Source organism: Choloepus didactylus, chromosome 4 (assembly GCF_015220235.1).
Source record: "Choloepus didactylus isolate mChoDid1 chromosome 4, mChoDid1.pri, whole genome shotgun sequence".
Classification (NCBI taxonomy): Eukaryota; Metazoa; Chordata; class Mammalia; order Pilosa; family Megalonychidae; genus Choloepus; species Choloepus didactylus.
This window is the reverse complement of record NC_051310.1, coordinates 123,549,759-123,570,760: the sequence shown is the minus strand read 5'-3', so window position 1 is coordinate 123,570,760 and position 21,002 is coordinate 123,549,759. Positions and strand designations below refer to the sequence as shown.

General features: G+C 34.6%; 1 protein-coding gene across 1 annotated transcript in view; it reads right to left on the bottom strand.

Annotated features, from left to right (window-relative positions):
• MNS1 (meiosis specific nuclear structural 1) overlaps positions 1–21,002 on the bottom strand; it is a 110,725-nt gene that overhangs the window by 35,782 nt on the left and 53,941 nt on the right. The window contains exons 4-7 of the mRNA XM_037833872.1: positions 12,077–12,179; positions 9,367–9,596; positions 8,649–8,865; positions 8,441–8,548 (exon numbers count right to left, since the gene is read on the bottom strand). Of these exons, the coding sequence (XP_037689800.1) occupies positions 8,441–8,548; positions 8,649–8,865; positions 9,367–9,596; positions 12,077–12,179 (658 nt within the window). The remainder of the gene's footprint in view (positions 1–8,440; positions 8,549–8,648; positions 8,866–9,366; positions 9,597–12,076; positions 12,180–21,002) is intronic.

Genomic DNA, 21,002 nt, shown 5'->3' with positions numbered 1-21,002 from the left:
AAAGCAAGCCTCCTACAAATAAAAGTCCAGGGCCAGATGGCTTCACAGGGGAATTTTACCAAACTTTTCAAAAAGAACTGACATCATTTCTGCTCAAACTCTTTCAAAAAACTGAAGAAAAAAGGAACACTATCTAACTCATTTTATGAATCACTAACATCACTCGAATACCAAAACCAGATAAAGACACTACAAGAAAGGAAAACTACAGGCCAATCTCCCTCATGGATATAGATGCAAAGATTCTTAACAAAATGTTTGCAAATTGAATCCAAAGATACATTAAAAGAATCATACACCACAACCAAGTGGGGTTCATTCCAGGCATGCAAGGGTGGTTCAACATAAGGAAATCAATCAATGTACTACAACACATTAACAAATTGAAATGGAAAAAACAAATGATCACCTCAATAGATGCTAAAAAAGCATTCAACAAAATTCAGCATCTTTTTTTATAAAATCACTTTAAAAGGTAGGAATTGAAGGAAACTTCCTCAATATGATAAAGGGCATATATGAAAAACTCACAGCCAGCAGAGTACTCAATGATGAGAGACTGAAAGCCTTCTCTCTAAGATCGGGAATGAGACAAGGATGCCCACTGTCACCACCATTATTCAACATTGTGATAGATGTTCTACCCAGAGCAATCCAGCAAGACAAAGAAATAAAAGGCATCCAAACTGGAACAGAAGAAGTAAAACTGTCATTATTTGTAGACGATATAATAGTGTATTTGGAAAATCCTGAGAAATCGATGGCAGAGCTTCTTGAGCTAATAAAGAAATTCAGCAGTGGCGGGATAAAAAATTAATGCACACAAGTCAGTAAGGTTCCTGTATACTAGAAATGACCTAACTGAAGAGACACTCAAGAAAAAAATTCCATTCACAATAGTAACTAAAAAAATCAAGTACCTAGAAATAAACCTAACCAAGGAAATAAAAGACCACTATACAGAAAATTACAAAACTTTACTAAAAGAAATAAAAGTGGACCTAAATAGGTGGAAAGACATTCCGTGTTCATGGATAGGAAGGCTAAACATCGGTAAGATGTCAACCCTACCCAAAATAATCTACAGATTCAGCACGATTCCAATCAAAACTCTAACAACCTACTTTGCAGACTTGGAAAAGCTAGTCATCAAATTTATTTGGAAGGTACAGAGGACTCAAATTGCCAAAAACATCCTAGAAAAGAAGAACAAAGTGGGAGGACTTACACTTCTTGATTTGAAGCCTACTATAAAGCCACAGTAGTCAAAACAACATGGTACTGGCATAAAGACAGACTTATTGATCAATGGAATAGAATTGAGAGTTCGGAAACAGGACCCTCAAATCTATGGTTAACTGATTTTTGATAAGGCCCCCAAATCCACGGAACTGGGACAGAACAGTCTCTTTAACAAATGTGGCTGGGAGAACTAGATATCCATATCCAAAAGAATGAAAAAGGACCCCTACCTCACACCCTATACAAAAATTAACTCAAAGTGGATCAAAGACCTCAATTTAAGAGACAGTACATAAAACTCCTAGAAGATAATGTTGGAAAATATCCTCAAGACCTAATAATAGGAGGTAGCTTCTTAGACCTTACACCTGAAGCACAAGCAATGAAAGAAAAAATAGATAAATGGGAGTGCCTCAAAATCAAAAGCTTCTGCACCTCAAAGGAATTTGTCAAAAAGGTGAAGAGGCAGTCAACTCAATTGGAGAAAATATTATGAAACCATATATCTGACAAGACTGATATAATGCATACATAAAGAAATCCTATAACTCAAAGACAATGGTACAAACAGCCCATTTATAAAATGGGCTAAAGATATGAAAAGACATTTTCCTAAGAAGAAATATACTAGCTAAAAAACACTTGAAAAAATGTTCATCTTCACTAGCTATTAGGGAGATGAAAATCAAGACCACAGTGATATATCACCTTACACCAAATAAGAATGGCTGCCATTAAACAAACAGGAAACTAAAAATGCTAGAGAGGATGTGGAGAAATTGTAACTCTTATTCACTGCTGGTCGGAATGTATAATGGTACAGACACTGGAAAACAATTTGGAGGTTCCTCAGACTAGATATCAAGTTACCCCATGATACAGCCATTTCACTTCTTGGTATATACCCAGAAGATCTGAAAGGAGTGACACGAACAGACATTTGCACACCGATGTTCATAGCAGCATTGTTCACAATTGCCAAGAGTTGGAAACAATGCAAGTATCCTTCAAGATGAATGAATAAACAAGGTGTGGTATATACATAGGATGCAGTACTATGCAGCAGTAAGAAGAACAAGGTCCTGAAACATTTGACAACATGGATGAACCCTGAAGACATAATGCTGAGTGAAACGTCAGGAGCAAAAGGAGAGATACTGTATGTTACCACTAATGTGAACTCCCTGAACAATGTCAAGTAAGTTTCTCATAAGTTTCTGAATTAAATTACTGGCGCCATATAAAGAGTTCACAGACAGAAGGAGCTCAGAGCAACTAAGAGTGACATTTTGGAAGAGCTGCAACTGAGACAGACATTTTGTAAACGGCCATTGAAAGCAGAATTTTGCTGATGCTTTGGAGGTACTAGCCCAGAATGTGCCCCAAGAAGCTGACACAGAGACATTTTGGGGAATACCATTTTGAAACACAACCTGGGAGCAAGCAGATGCCAGCCACGTGCCTTCCCAGCTAACAGAAGTTTTCCGGATACCAATGGCCCTTCTCCAGTAATGGTACCCTATTCTTGATGCCTTACTTCACACACTTTATGGTCTTAAGACTGTAACTGTGTAACCAAATAAACCCCCTTTATAAAAGCCAATCCATTTCTAGTATTTTGCATAATGGCAGCATTAGCAAACCGGAACATGTTAATAATTGTTTACATGATATACTTCTAAGGTATGACTCTAGTACAAAGAGTTAACAACAGAGTAGTATATGGAAAAACTACCCCTTTACATATTAAAGACTATATTTACTAGGAATATCTTACCAATACTACACTAACACTAGGGATGAATAATTAGGGACTGATAAGAGCTTTGGGATGTTTTGTGTTATGATAATTGAGAGTGATGACTGTAAACAACTAAGTGAAGATAATGTGAGATACTGTTGTTTATCCTGGACAGAATATATGCTATATGAAATTAGGAACCCCCTATTTAATAAGTCAAGCCCTCGATCTTGAAGCTTGCTTTTGTGAAACTTATGGCTGTAAAATGGAAGTTAAGCCTTCCTATAATTATGCCTTAGAGGCACCTCCAGACAAACTCTTTTGTTGCTCAGATGTGGCTTTTCTTTCTCTAAGCCCAACCCTGCAAATAAATTCTTTAACCTGCCCCCCCATGTGGGACATGACTCCCAAGGGAATGAATCTCCCTGGTGACATGGAACATGACTCCCAGGAATGAGCCTGGCCCTGGCACTGAGGGACTGAAAATGCCTTCTTGATCAAAAGGGAAAAAGAAACATAACAAAAGGTTATAGTGGCTAGAAGATTTCAAATAGAGCTACACTGGAGATTACTCTTACGCAAGCTCCAGCGAGATATACCAAATGGCCACAATATGCCAAGCCCAAATCAACAGTAATCCTGAAATACCTAGGTCCCTATCTGAGACTCTATAAAAGTTTAACCCACTAAGCATATTTTTCAGAAACTTAAATCCACCGGAGTGTTCCTAAGCCAGTCAAGTCTTAAAACCCAGAGGCAACAGCTTCTTTAAGAACATCAACCTGATGCAGGCCCCTTTCCCCATAATACTAACACCCCTGAAGATCGAGAAAGTGATTAAATGAAAGGAAGGGGTAGCAACAGACAAGATAGGATCTAACAAAGGATTACAAATACTGAATCTTTATATAAATATATATATTTAGGTGCTAGGGTATTAGAACAGCTAGAAGGAAATAACTGAAATGGTGGCTCTGTAACCCATAACATTCTTTGAAATTTGCTCTATAACTACTCATTAAATTGTACTTTGAAAGTTATCACCTTTCTGTATATTTTATATTTCACAATTAGGAAATAAAGGAAACTGTGGAAATGTAATCCATAACATTCTTTGAAATTACCTATATAACCACTTGTTAAATCATACTTGGAAAGTTATCACCTTTCTGTATACATGTTATAAACCACAATAAGGAAATAATTGAGATTGTAAAAAATGTAATTCATAATATTCTTTGAAATTTGCTAACTACTTGTTAAATCATACTTTGAAGTTATCACTGTTCTGTATCTATGCTAAATTTTACAATAAAAATGTATTTTAAAAATCTATGATACTATGAACATAAAATAATAATGATGACCAGATAATAAAATACATTCCTTCAAATAAAAATATAAAGTTACTACTCAAAAAAAAAAAAAAATTTCTTTTCTTGCCTGGATACTACAGAACTTTTTTCCTTTATCCTTAAAATTAAAAATTTTAGATTGGATATGTCTATGGTTTTTTGTTTTGTTTTTTTTAGGTTAATATTGTCTGGAACTCAGTAAAAAATCATTTTTCCTTTAACTCAGGAAAATCTTATTCTAAGTTTTAGGGATTATTTATGTTTGAAGCCCTTTCCATTTTAAGTGTTCTTCACAATCAGTGATTCTAATTTTCTAGTGTCAATTTTCTCATTTCTGTGATAAGAAGATAAATTCTGCTGTAGTAATTCAGCTGTTACTACATTTTTACTATAGCCAACCCCTTTTTACACATCATCCTTCCTCTCTACTTACTCCATCTTTTGATTCCCTAATCACATTTCAAGACAGTCTTTTAGAGACATTGGACAAATGCCTTCTTAAACTTTCTTCAGTTTCTTACAGAAAATAATATTGAAGAATATGCCCTTCTTTGTAGCATTTAGGGCAATATACCTCTCCCTAATGCTGTAGAATCTATGATGGTTTGGAGCTATGTACACCAGAAAAATATGTTCTTAAGCTTAATCATTCCTGTGGGGGTATAAACTCTTGTAAATAGGTTGTTTTGATGGGGTTACTTCAGTTAAGGTTTGGTCCAGCTCAGTCAGGAAGGGTCTTAATCCTATTATTCAAAGTAATAGGGAAGGTCACAGAAAGAGAGACACAGGGAAAAGTCAGAATCTGGAAGTCAACAGAATCTGGAAGAGAAAAGAGAAGCCAGGAGAGGCCACTATGTACATTGCTATGTGACAGAAAAGCCAAGGACCAAGGACCGCCAGCAGCCAGCCCCAGAATGCCACCATCTGAGAAAAAGCATCGTTTTGTTAACACCTTGATTTTGGACTACTCCTAGCCTCCAAATCAATACATTCCCATTGTTTAAACCAACCCATTGCATGGTATTTGTTTTTGACAGATAGGTAACTAAAATGGTATCTTTTCATAAACCCCACACTGATTTCCTTCTGTTACTCATCATTGTATAATAAGCAGGCAGAAGGAATGTCCTTGGTCCTGTCCACCTTTCAACTGCTACCACTTGATAACTGGCAGTTCTTCCCTATTGGGTTTAGACCTGAAGGACAGATGTATGTAAAAGCCTCAAAGCTCTATTTGCAATGCTTGGTAGTCACTCATCTAGTTTAGGCTGAGGATGGCTATACTTGTTCTCTAAGCTACAGTAAGAAGCAGCTTACAGTTTTCCTTCAAAAAATTAGTATATGAAAGATCAATCCTCCCCCAGTAAATATTTTCTCCCAGGACTTTCCTATGTTCACACATTTATTATATCCCCCAACCTTTATTTCCTACCATTCTACATACTAGTAGTTACAGTCCCCAAATGAGTAAGAATTAGAAAATGGCAGAAAGAGTGGCTGATGGGAAAGGAATGGCAGGGGTTGTTACAAGGGCTCTGGCTACTTTGCTCGGAAGATAGCTCCCCTTTCTATGACGGTAGAATAGCTTTCTGCCCTGGTCAGCAAAGCACCTACATTCTCGCATTAAATGCAGACACTCTTTATAAACATCTTTGAGGAATCTGTACTGTTCCAGCTTAGGGGGTAGAACAAGTGGTTTATAGTCAAAAACATACTTCTCAATATCCAAGGGAAAATTCCTCATTCTTTTAAAGTGCTATTTCCAGTTTTGGCCTATTAATGCATTTTATATTTTTTTCATGAAATGATGAAAAAAAAAAAGCTTATTAGGCACAGGCTAGTCTACCATCATGTTAACCCAGAAAACATTAGTCAATATTTTTGACATCTTCAATAAGGAAATTACATGAAACTAACAAACTTTGCGCAGTTCAAAAATAACTCCATGGTTAAATACGTCTCCATTATTAGCTCACTTTTCTTACCACACTCTCCTTAACTCTTACCCCAATTATAATATTCTCTGTCAAAATGCACAACTCTAAAATTTGCCTATTTTTCATTCAAGTCCCAACCTTAAGCTATTTGAAAAATGTGGCTTACTATGCTCTTCCTAAATATCTCTCTAACCTCACTTGAAAGAGAAAAAGTTTTGAGCTAGGAATGATACTCAAAAATAGAAACATGAATAAAGGAAATACCTACCATTTTGTCACACCAAAAAAAAAAAAAGCATGAATAGCTCCTTTTTTGATTAATTTTGAGCAGCTATTTAAAAATATTCTGATGACAACATTTTGAGGGCCCTGGGCAAAAAAGGTTTCATATGCTAAATTTTAAAGTTGTTGCAGATGCTGCCCAAATATGTTCTTTCCACGGTTTGGCAGAAATGGGGGAATATGCACTCACTTTGTCACAGGTGTTATGTTTCTTTCTAGTAATTCTTGGCACAGAATGCAGTTGATAAAAAGTCATGAAAGATACAAAAGCAATAATGTGTGAGAAATAGATGACTTCAAGCTCAATGTTGATGTTGTTATTACTTAGGAAGATTAAACAAGGACAACCACATTTTAAAATCATTACTAACACAGTTGGCTTCCTATGACCTGAAGCCACAAATCGATGACATGTTATCTGCAGTGACAATCAACCTCATGCTTAAAAAAAAAAAAAGTTTATTATATTTTGTAAATGACCACATTAGGATTGTTTGTAGAAACATATTAAATTCACTAATGTGATCCTCTATTTTTATACTCACTGCTAAAATCTGCTTGCTATATAAGAAAAAAGAAAAGAAAATTTTAAGCATTTAATTTTTCTATACAACATTCTAAAAACGAGAAAGGATTTTCATCTCAAATGAAAAATTTTATAAAGTTTTCATTTAAGTAAACTATACATATCCTTTAAGCTGAAAGAACACTATTTTAAAAGGGGATGACAGGATAAAACAGGAAAACCAATCACACTCTTACCTAAGAATTAATTAGCACATTTTAAAATGTTAGTATTTTAAGGAAAGAAATTTTCTTATACACCTTAAAATCTGATGTGTGCATTTTTTGCAACACATATGAATTCTATATAAGAAAATATCTAATATTGATCTAATGACTAAATTGTTAAGAAATTTTCTAATATATTTGTGAGCCCAAAGGTTCTTCACGCTAGTTATAAAACTGTTAAAGAGCAAGAAATTAATTTTGTCCTAATTTTCAGGCAAAATAATTATTTACACATTTTACTTTCTACTTATAAACCCCAGTTAGTTCACATACTTAAAGGAACAAAAAATAACTCTATGCTTTCACAATGGTAAATTTCCTGCTTCTCTAAATATTTTTTCCATTTATATATATATATATTTCTTCAATATGGGCTATTTTCATAACTCTAAGTCCATTCTCTTCCAGCTTAGGTTAGCCAGCTACCCATGGAATAAATTAAAATTACATAAACACAGTCAGTGGATGGTACAAAATGACTTGAGTACAGTATGATGAGTATTAAAGCAATAATTTAAGGATACATAGTGTAATACTCTAAAGTGGTAGTCAAACGCCAGAGCAGGAATTTTGACTTCGAGTTTTCATTATCATTTGTTTCCTAGCCATGAGAAAAACAGCTTTCTAGAAAGTAAGTGTGCTTCTTCTGATATAGCATTTGACATTATTCTGCTTGCTGGATTCTGGGACAGGGTCCCTGCATTGCCCAACCCCAGGGAGCACCATTTACATAGACTCAGATGGCTGTCTTAGTGTGGGAATTCTCATATCCAGGAAAATCTTAAAATCTTGGCATGTGAGTTAGAGAAAATAATTGGAAGGGCATTAGAACAGCATAACCTCAACCTCCTTTTTTAAACACTATACCAGCAAATATATTAATGTGAGGTATATTTTAACACAGTATGCTTCATTGTTTCCCCTATGCATAATCATAAAATGTCACGTACACTACACAACAGGTTACATGATACAGAATATTGGTTACATATGGTAAAGTAATAGGACATATTAAAAATGTAACTTCACTGTTTCATCTCAAAATGATATTCTTCTCTATGTTACTCATTCTTTCAAGTTCTAAACCTTACTTTTTGTTTTCTCTTATTCATTTCATCTTGTTCTTCCTGGTATAATTCTTGTCGCACTTGTTCCAAATCTTCACGTTGCCGTAGCATCTCTTCCAACTTCTGAGTTAGCTATTAAAATAAATATATGTGCAAATAATTACAAGAAGCAAATTCTATAACTAATATTTCAGAAATCTTCCCACATTAAAAAAAATGGTTATTTTAATACCGCATTCTGAAGCTGTAGCCTTTTTTCTTCATTCTCTTGAACTTTTGCCATCCGATCTTCTTCTCTTTGCTGCCGCATATTGGCATACTCTATGATTTTTCTGTTTTCTTCCTCCATCTCCTCACATTTCTTTTTTCTCCAGAGAGCCTGCTCTCTCTGAAACTCTTCTATATACCTTCGAGTTGCATTCATTTTTTCTAACTTCTGTTGTCTTTCCCTAAAAAGCAATAACAGATACATTTTTATAAAACCGGAAATAATAAAATATAAAAAAAATAAAAGCCATTTCCCACTGACAATAATAACATGGGTAAAAGGGCTTTCATATTTACAGTCTGTTCATTCATTCAGGCAACATTTTGAATGCCTACTCTGTGCCACTAAATAGAATGCCAAGTATCCACAACCTGTTAACATAAGCCTTGCGGCACTCTATACTTAAGCCGTCTGCCAAGAAAATTCATCAGAAATCAAGTCCACGGACATATTTAAGAAAATCAAAAGTTCAGTCCTTCAGTCACTTAATAAGCATTTATTAATTAAATATCAGATACTCGGCTAGCAAAGATAAACAGAGAGGGTCTCAGTTTATGTAGTAACATTTACTGAGCACACACTATATATTAGGCACTGTTCTAGGTGCTTTACATCTTACAAACAGACATGATAAATCTAATGTAAATGTTTGGAACACATAAGAAAGTTGGGATAAACTTACAACTGATCTTCTTCATAGATTTTCCTGACAATTTCATCAATCATGAGTTTATCTTTTAGCAACTGTTCATAAGCTTCCTGTTTTTTCTTTTCTTGTTCTTCAAGTTGTTTCTCTAAGTCAACATAGTATTGTGCTTTTACTTGGTTCCGTTTGTCTTCTGCAGCATTTTCTTCTTTTATTACTCTTTCATGTTCTTCCATCATGGTTTTCGCTATTTCAGCATCACGTTTCTGTTATTAAAACAAAATTCACCTTTCCATTCTCAAATGTAAGCATAGTATGACAGAATATTTTACCCAGATGTAATTCAATATTATAAAGTCTATTACATAAAATAAATATTTTCATCCATCTAGATAAAAAGCAAAGGTAAATTACTGCCATCTGAAGGAGGTGAATGACTAGTCAAACCCTAAAGAGGTTTTCCTATTACTTCAGGGCAAATACCTAATAAGAATAATTGATAACTCTACATTTGAAAAGCAATTAAGTAAAAATTATAAGTACTTTCTTAATAACTATTTTAAATGCACTAGTCATCTTTCTCTTCTATTTATAAGCTGTTCTAGACAATTTCATAGTTTTAGCTCCACCATGTGTCAGCTGCTATTTGAGTAATGATATTCTACCTCTCACATACAGGTCTGCTACTGAATGGCTTCAACCAACACTTGAGTTTCTCTGAGCCTAAACTTCTTTCCTGCCACTGGCCCTTGCACCCCCCTCTTTCTCACCTATCAAAAGCCCTTTTTAATCACTTTAAATTAAAAGGGTCAGCTATGTCACTGCACCTGATTACTGTAATTTTTTATTTACTCGCTCAAGACCATTTCCTTTGAGTTGGAGATAATCTTGTTTCAGAGACAGGTTAAACCTCTTATTTCTTTTGAGCCTTTTCAAATCATTTAACTAAGCAAGTTTTAAGTTAAATGTGTTGGGAAATTTTCAAAAATTACCCTTTACCTTTATGATTGCATCTTAAATACTAGAATGGTTGGCAGCATCAAATACAAAAGAAGAAACAGATTAAAATACAAATGTTAAATGCCTTTCCTGATCTAATTGATGTCTTCAACATATACCCTATTATATGACTTGACAAAAATTCTTTATTGCATATGCCTTCTTTGCATATGTTGCACTAAACCTATATAAAAGTATGAAATGACCAAAATATTTACTTACAGACCATCACACTTATAGAAATATAATGTTCTCATTTCACAGATAAGGAAACTAAGGCTCAGAAGAGTAGAGCCAAAACTAGCACCCAGTATCCTGACAGCCAGTCAAGTCTAGGAGTATTTGATTTTAATTTTTGTCAATCAATTTAAATTGGAAAATAGCAACTCTTTTAGGAGTCAGACTGAAATGTTTATAATTTCCTAGAATAATCTCAACTATCAGGATAATGAAAATTGCAAACAACTGGTCAAATAGTACATCTATTTTTTTAAAGGGTAAAACTATATGGCTTAGAAAATGAAGTCTCCTCATTCTCTACTATTACCTGCCACATCAAAGACTACCAACTCTTTCAACAGCATGCTGTGTAAGCCTTCAGACTTTTTTTATACTAACACAAATTCATGTACACACATATGAAACACTGTGTCATTTATGGCCAACATCTATTCTTACTTGATACACATACTACATTGCACTGGTTAATTATTTTGATATCACCCCAATAATTATGTGTGAGAACATATATGCGCCTATATATACTATATATATATATATATATATATATATATAGTATGCACGTGTCAATACACACATATTTTTTACAGCTTTTAAAAAATAAAAATGGTCTATGACGTATTATTCTCCAAGTTAATTTTTCTGCAACTAGTTTTTTTTCTTTTTAGCTTACAATATATTGTGGCCAACTTTATAAGCCAGAAAACATTTACCTCTACTTCTTTCTTTTTAATAGCTGTATAATATCCTTGAAAGATCCATCAAAGAGGGGACTCCATCACCATAAAGCTCTGCATATTAAGAGGGAAAGGAGGAAAGGGAACTCAAATGCTATATAACCCCCTAATCAGAACTTCCCCTCCCTGTCTGGCCTTTCTGCGTGATGATATACCAAGTGCCCTTATGCACCCTGCTGTTCCTCAGCTATTAAGTGTTTCCCAGTGAACCCTATTTTACATTTCTACTGTGTTAACACTACTAACGAGTCTGCCCGAGATTCCTTTGCCCAAGAGCAACTCTTGCCCTGAACGTGGTAGAAATGAAAGGGTTGGTAAAAACAGAAAGAAACATGAGAAAAGGAGATTGCTGTTTATAGAACAGTTAAGTTTCCTACATAAAATTATAAAGTAGTTAACTTTTTAAACATTTAAAAAATAAAGTAAAATTTAATAACATTCTAAAATCACTGGTCATGCTAACAACTTGCACTGAATTAGTTTGCCAAAGAACAATCACAGACCACACAGAATGCTGGAAGTTACTGGAATACAGCTGTTCATTTTAAGCACAATCTAATTCTTTGTGTCTCTGAAAGCTTAAATATAATTAAATGATGAAATCATCCATGATTTTCTAAACCTTAAAGACTTGAAAAATAAAAAAGTATTTGAGAAACATAGCAGTGTAAATTATGGCATGTAACAGTTTTTTAAAAATTGGTCTTTTTTTTTTTGCTTTCTTAACAAAGCTAAAAATTTAAAAACATAATGACCAGAAACATGATTACCATCTGCTCATATTTAATGGCATCCTTTTCAGCGATCTGAGCCGCCCTTTCTTTATTCATGTATGCTGCTTTTAATTTCTTCTCCAATTCTCTGAGCTCGATACTGTTAAAAAAAAAAAAGAAATTTCAATTTGAGAACCATATATATCTCTTACTACTTTAAAAATAATCTATACCTGAAATTCCGAAGATATGTTTCTAAATGTGCAAAAAATATTTAAATTATTAAAATATTTTGAAACAACACCCTTTTCTCCCTTTATCTAAACAAAAATCAGAATGCCTGTGGAATAAGACATAATAATTAATTTTCTGGACTAAACAACACTTTTATTTTTAATAATCACTACTAAAAATCTTTTGCCAATGCTGGTACAGAGAAGGTGCTTAATAAATACTGGTTAAAATTTCTGTCCAGCTACTAACACTATCTAGCTAAAATAAGAACTATAGTGGACAGGTTAAAACCTAAGCAAGTTACCTAACCTCTCTTTACCTCAGTTTTGCTAACTGTAAAAGGGGTAGCTGTTGAAATTAATGTGTATAAATGGCTTAGAAAAGTACCTGACAGAGTAAACGGTCTATACATGGTAACTTTTTTTTTTTTTTTTTTTTTTTTTTTTTATGACAATGATGGAGAATGACCATGGGCAACTTTAAATCACTTCTCTGAGTTTATTTTTTAAAAAAGAGGACTGGCCTCAGGTGATCTCTGAATTACTTTGAATCTATTACTTACCAAACCTTACTGGAAACAATACACCATGCGCAAAATTTTTCATTTTAATGTCTCAGTCACCAGTCTAAATATGACAGCATTTTGAATTGGAAGGAACCTTATGTCACATAGATGTACATCTTAATTCTTACATAACTCAGAGGCACTCACCTAATTATAAACTGAACCTACAAGTAACCCATACTACAAAGAGATAAAGTCATTAGGGGTCAGGGTAGGAGAAGAGAGACATTCCCGGTGTTACGGTATTTTCTTTTCACCCTCACTGTTACAGGTGCAAACATACATGATGCAAAATTCTCTTCTTTCATAAAAATAATAATATAAATGCTGATTATGTTTCTAGGTTAGTCTACATATGAAGAGACTGAGAGATATTTACAAAGGTTTTTGTTGGGGGAAAGTATTAATGTTCGTGAACCAATGTACAAACCTAACCACAATGTATAATCATACCTCGACGAAAAAGCAGGCATCAAATTCCAAACAACCAACTTGAAAATAAAATGACCTTCATTTAAAGGACGTGTGCACACATTCCTATTGGATATTTATTCAGGAGTGAAACTTCTGAGTGACAGAGTAGACAGTGTTCAAATCATTATAATGCCAGTTTTCTAATGCTGTTTTGTAAATTTAAACTGCTCTCACTGCACAGTGGCAACCCAAGTCCATTCCCCACTCTTGCAGCAGGCCACCATGAGGCTTAGGCCCTGGCTACCTTGCTGGTGACAGAAAGGAACATAAAAATCTTCTTCCCCAAGACCAGGGGTGGACACAGCCAATCAATGATAATGGCTTTTAATTAGCAACTTTGGATCACTGGGGCCCAGCTCTGATGGTGGCCATCGTTTCAAACCACCTCGGACAAAGGCAGCAGTGGCTATTATTTCAACCAGCCCCAAAGCAAAGGAGACTTAAAGATGATACACTCCCTCAGGGCTGCAAGAGACAGTTAAAGAAGGGCTTCATTTGTTGGCAATATGAAGAAAGCTCAGCTTTGGGGAGCCACAGAAGAAGCTATTGACGCCCTTCCTGATCCCTCCCCAGGTCACTTTGAAGCCAGTCTGCACCTCCTTTGTGGGTCCCTGGCCCTGTTTCAAATGGGAAAGACTCCTCACAGAATTTGCCCTCCAGACAAAAGTGAAAGGAGTGTAAAAAACTATACAGACAGACAGTCTGGGGCAAAGGCTTCCCAGCTACAAACATCTGGGAAAGTGGGGTCTGTCTCCTGCAAAAAAAAAGAGGGAACAAAACAACCTCCTGTTAACAGAGGAACTCCAAAACAACTAACAAAGAAAAGCCCAGGACAGGACACGGGCCCAGAAACGCAGGGAAAACCCTGCACAGTGCATTCACCTTGAGCAGACCTTCCCGAAAGGGCTAAAACTCAACAAAATCTGCTTTATCACCAATTGGTTACAAAGTCAGGAAGCAGACATCTCGGAAATAAATCCCAGGTTTAACATTTTAAAATGTCAAAATATACAATGTGCAGCAAAAGAGTACAAGACAAACAGGAAATGATGGCCTATCCAACGGAAGAGGATACAAATCCAAAATACATCAACTAAGATACAAATATTGAATGATACTTGAAACCATGTTGAACTAACAGACATACATAGAGCACTTCTTCACCAAACAAAAACAGAATACACTTCTAGAATGTACATAGATCATTCTGCATGATACACCATATGTTACATCACAAAACAAGTCTCAATAATTCAAAAATATTGCAATCATAATGAATATTATCTAATCACAATGGAATGTAGCCACAAATCAATAACAGAGAAAAAATGGAAAATTCACAAATGTGTGGAAATTGAAAAACACACTCCTAAACAACAAATGAGCTAGCAAAGAAATCACAAGGGAAATGAGGAATTATCTTGAAGCAAATGAAAATGAAAACACAACAAACCAAAATTTATGGGATGCAACAAAGACAGTGCTGACAGGGAAATTTATAGCTCAAACACATTAAAAAAGAAGAAAGGCTTCAAATCAGAGACCTAACCTCAAACCTGGAAGACCTAGAAAAAAAGAGAAAATTAAACCCAAGCAAGCAGAAGGAAGGAGATAAATATTAGAGACAAATTAAATAGAAAAAAAAATAGTGATAATCAACAAAAGCAAAAGTTTATTCTTTGAAAAGAGCAATGAAACAATGAAATCAACAAATCTTTAGCTAGACTGGCAAAAAAAAAAAGATACAAACAACAAAATTCAGAAATGAAAAGGGGGACATTACTATTGACCCTGCTGAAATAAAAAGGACTGTATGACAATAAATTAGATAACTTAGATAAAATGGACAAATTCTTAGAAAAACACAAACTACTTACATTACTCAAGAAGAAAGATCTCAACAAAACAATTACTAGTAAAGAGATTGAATTCCAACATAAAGAAGCCCAGGACTAGGTGGCTTCATAGGGGAATTCTACCCAACATTCCAAGGAGACTTAACTCCAATTCTGCTCAAACTCTTCCAAAAAACTGAAGAGGGAACACTCCCTAACTCATTCTACAAGGCCAACCCTCATGCCAAAACCAGATAAAGACACCACAAGAAAAAAGAAAAACTACAAACCAATATCTCTTATGAACATAAATGCAAAAATCCTCAACAAAATACTAATAAACCAAATCCAACAGCATATTAAAAGAATTATACACCATGATCAAGTGGGATTTGTCCCCTGGTATGCAAGGTTGGTTCAACATAAGCAAATCAATAAACATAATACACCAGACTAACAGAATGAAGAAAAAAAAAAAACAAAACACATGATCATCTCAGTTGATGCCAAATAGGCATTTGACAAAATCTTGCATTGCTTCTTGATAAAAACACTTAGAAAAACAGGAATAGAAGAAAACATCCTCAACATGATAAAGGGCATATATGAAATGTCCACAGCTAACAACCTACTTAACAGTGAAAGACTGAGTGCTGTCCCTCTAAGATAAGAACAAGACAAGGATGCCCACTGTCACCACTGTTATTCAACAAGGTGCTGGAAGTTCTTGCCAGCGCAATTAGGAAAGAAAAATAATTAAAAGTCATTCAAATTGGAAAGGAAGAAGTAATGTTTTCCCTACATGCAGATAACATGATCCCACAACAAACCTCCTTGAGCTATTAAATGAATTCATCAAAATGCTGTAGTACAAGATCAACATGCAAAAATCAGTAGTATTTATATAAACAAGCAATGAACAATCAGAAGAAGAATTCACAAAAACAATTCCATTCACAATAGCAACTAAAAGAATCAAATACCTAGGAATAAACCTAACCAAGGGTGTAAAGAACTTGTACAGAGAAAGTACAAAACATTGCTAAAAGAAATCAAAGACAACCTAAATAAATGGAAGGACATTCTGTCCTCATGGATTGGAAAGAGCAAGATCTGAAAGCAGCAAGAGAGAAGCAATTCACCACATACAAGGGAAACAACATAAGACTAAGCAGTGATTACTCAGCAGCCACCATGGTGGCGAGAGGGCAATGGTATGACATATTTAAAATTCTGAAAGAGGAAAATTGCCAACCAAGAATTCTTTATCTGGCAAAGCTCTCCTTCAAAGAGGGAGAGCTTGAAATCTTAACAGACAAACAAATGCTGAGAGAATTTGCTAACAAGAGACCTACCCTACTTGAGATACTAAAGGGAGCTCTACTGGCAGAGAAACAAAGAAAGGAGAGAGAGGTATGAAGAAGAGTACAGAACTAAAGAGATTTAGTAAGGCTACATTAAAGGAAATAAAGATGTGGGGGCAGGAATATATCTGACAAACATAAACCAAAGGATAGGATGGTTGATTCAACAAATGCCTTCACAGTATTAACATTGAATGTAAATGGATTAAACTCCCCAATTAAAAGATACACATTGGCAGAACGGATTAAAAAATATGAACCATCAGTATGTTGCTTATAAGAGACTCATGTTAGACACAGGGACAAAAAGAAATGGAAAGTGAAAAGATGAAAAAAAAATATTCAATGCAAACTACAGCCAAAAGAAAGCAGGGTAGCAAAAGTAATCTCACATAAAATGCAAGGATCTTATAAGAGACAAAGAAGGTCACTATATACTAATAAAAGGGACAATTCAACAAGAAGAAATAACAACCATAAATTTTTATTCACCCAATCAAGGTACCCCAAAATACATGAGACAAACATTGGCAAAACAAAAGCAAGCATTAGATATTTCCACAATAATTGGGGGAGAGTTCAATACATCACTCTCTCCTACAGATAGATCAACCAGACAGATGACCAATAAGAAAACTGAAAACCTAAACAATCTGATAAATGAATTTGACTTAACAGACATACATAGAACATTACATCCCAAATCATGAGGATACACATTCTTCTAGTGCTCAAGGAACTTTCTCCAGAAGAGATCATATGCTGGGCCATAAAACAAGCCTCAATAAATTTAAAAAGATTGAAATTATTCAAAGCACATTCTCTGACCACAATGGAATACAATTAGAAGTCAATAACCATCAAAGATTTAGAACATTCACAAATATCTGGAGGTTAAACAACAAACTCCTGAACAATCAGTGGGTTAAAGAAGAAATAGCAAGAGAAATTGCTAAATATCTAGAGATGAATCAAAATGAGAACACAACATATCTAAACTTATGGGATGCAGTGAAGGCAGTACTGAGGGGGAAAATTTATAGCTCTAAATGCATACATTAAAAAGGAAGAAAGAGCTAAAATCAAAGAACTAATGGAACAATTGAAGAAGCTAGAAAATGAATAGCAAACTAATCCTAAACCAAGTAGAAGAAAAGAAATAACAAGGATTAAAGCAGAAATAAATGACACAGAATTAAAAACAATACAGAATAAATAAAACCAAAAGTTGGTTCTTTGAGATCAACAAAATTGACAAGCCCCTACCCAGACTGACAAAATCAAAGAGAAAAGACCCAAATAAACAAAATAATAAATGAGAGAGGCAACATTAATGCAGATTCTGAAGAAATTAAAAAAATTATAAAAGGATACTATGAACAACAGTACACCAACAAATTAGATCATCTAGAGGAAACAGACAATTTCCTGGAAACACATGAACAACCTAGACTGACCAGAGAAGAAACAGAAGACCTCAACCAACCAATCACAAGCAAAGAGATCCAATCAGTCATCAAAAAGCTTCCCACAAATAAATGCCCAGGGCCAGATGGCTTCACAGGGGAGTTCTACCAAACTTTCCAAAAAGAACTGACACCAATCTTACTTATACTCTTTCAAAACATTGAAGAAAATGGAACACTACCTAACTCATTTAATGAAGTTAACATCACTCTAATACCAACACCAGGTAAAGATGCTACAAGAAAGGAAAACTATAGGCCAACCTCTGAATTAATATAGATGCAAAAATTCTCAACAAAATACTTGCAAATCAAATCCGAAGATACATTAAAAAAAATACACCATGACCAAGTGGAGTTCATTCCAGGGATGCAAAAATGGTTCAACATAAGAAAATCAATCAATGTAATACACTACATTAACAAATCAAAAGGGAAATATCAAATGATCATCTCAATAGATGCTGAAAAAGCATTTGACAAAATCCAGCATCCTTTTTTGAAAAAACACTTCAAAAGGTAGGAACTGAAGGAAACTTCCTCAATATGAAAAAGGGCATATATGAAAAACCCACAGCCAGCATAGTACTTAATGGCAAGAAACTGAAAGCCTTCCCATTAAGATCAGGAATGAGAAAAGGATACCCACTGTCACCACTGTTATTCAACATTGTGCTAGAAGTGCTAGCCAGAGTAATCCAACAAGACAAAGAAATAAAAGACATCAAAATTGGAAAGGAGGAAGTAAAACTGTCACTATTTGCAGATGATATGATCTTGTATCCGGAAAACCCTGAGAAATCGACAACACAGTTACTTAAGCTAATAAACAAATTTAGCAAAGTAGCAGGATACAAGATTAATGCACGTAAGTCAGTAATGTTCCTATCCACTAGAAATGGCCAAACTGAAGAGACACTCAAGAAAAAGATACGAATCTCAATATCAACTAAAAAAATAAAGTACCTAGGAATAAAAGCAACCAAAGATGTAAAAGACCTATACATAGAAATCTACAGAACTTTACTAAAAGAAACAGAAGGGGACCTAAAAAAATGGAAAAATATTCCTTATTTATGGATAGAAAGGCTAAATATCATTAAGATGTCAATTCTACCCAAACGCACCTACAAATTCAATGCAATTCCTATCAAAATGCTAACAACCTAATTTGCAGACTTGGAAAAGCTAGTTATCAAATTTATATGGAAGGGAATATACCTCAAATTGCTAAAAACATTCTAGAAAAGAAAAACTAAGTGCGAGGACTTACACTCCCTGACTTTGAAGCTTATTATAAAGCCACAGTAGTCCAAACAGCATGGTACTAGCACAAAGATAGATATATTGATCAATGAAATAGAATTGATCTATATATCTATCAGACCCCCAGATCTACAGTCAACTGATCTTTGATAAGGCCCCCCAAACCACTGAACTGGGGCATAATAGTCTATTCAACAAATGGGGCTGGGAGAGTTGGCTATCCATATCCAAAAAAATGAAAGAGGACCCCTACCTCACACCCTACACAAAAATTAACTCACAATGGATTAAAGACCTCAATATAACAGACAGTACCATAAAACTCCTAGAAGATAATGTAGGGAAACATTTTCAAGACCTTGTATTAGGAGGTCACTTCCTAGATTTTATACCGAAAGCACAAGGAACAAACGAAAAAATAGATAAATGGGAACTCCTCAAACAAGTGAGGAACAAAAGAAAGCTTCTGTACCTCAAAGGAATTTGTCAAAAAGGTGAAGAGGCAGCCAACTCAAAGGGAAAAAAATATTTGGAAACCATGTATCTGACAAAAGACTGATATCTTGCATATATAAAGAAATCCTACAACTCAACAATACAGACAGCCCAATTATAAAATGGGCAAAAGATATGAAAAGACAGTTCTCCGAAGAGGAAATACAAATGGCCAAAAAACACATGAAAAAATTTTCATCTTCACTAGCTATTAGGGAGATGCAAATTAAGACCATAATGAGGTATCATTTCACACCAATTAGATTGTCTGCCATTAAACAAACAGGAAACTACAAATGCTGGAGAGGATGTGGAGAAATTGGAACTCTTATTCATTGCTGGTGGGACTGTATAATGGTACAGCCACTCTACAAGACAGTCTGGTGGTTCCTTAGAAAACGAGACATAGAGTTACCCTATGATCCAGCAATTGCACTTCTCAGTATATACCCAGAAGATCTGAAAGCAGCGACACGAACAGGTATCTGCACGTCAATGTTCATAGCAGCAATATTCACAATTGTCAAGAGATGGAAACAACCCAGATGTCCTTCAACAGATAAGTGGATAAACAAAATATGGTCTATACACACAATGGAATACTATACCACAGTAAGAAGGAGCGATGACATGAAACACATGACAACATGGATGCAACCTGAAGACATAATGCTGAGCAAAATAAGCCAGGCACAAAAAAGAGAAATATTGTATGTTACCACTAATGTGAACACTGTGAAAAATGTAAAATAAATGGTTTATATTGTAGAATGTAGGGGATCTAGTGAGAAACAGCAAACAGTGAAGGGGCAATGATAATCTAGTAAGAACAGATAAGTTATGGAGGGTAAACTTAATGTTCTGGGAATGCTCAAGAACTACTATGGTTTGTTAATTTCTGGGGGATATGATAGGAACAAGTTCACAGAAATGTAGTTATTTTAGGTTATTTGTTTTTATTATTCCTTTGTTGGATTACAATCTATTTTCTTGGGGTAGGGTAAGAACATGTTGGAAGCAATGTAGTTATTTTAGGTTATTTGTTTTTTTCTTATTTCTTTGTTTTGGTTTTGTTTTGAATGTTGGTTTTTTATTGTTTGTTTAATTTTTTGATAAAGTTTAAAAAAGTGAGTATGAAAAAAAGTAAACGATCAATGGGGAGTGGAGAGGAATGGAATGTTTTGGATGTTCTTTTTTATTCTAATTTTTATTTTCTTTTTTGTAATAATGAAAATGTTCAAAGATTGATTGTGGCGATCAACGCACAACTATGAACAACTGATT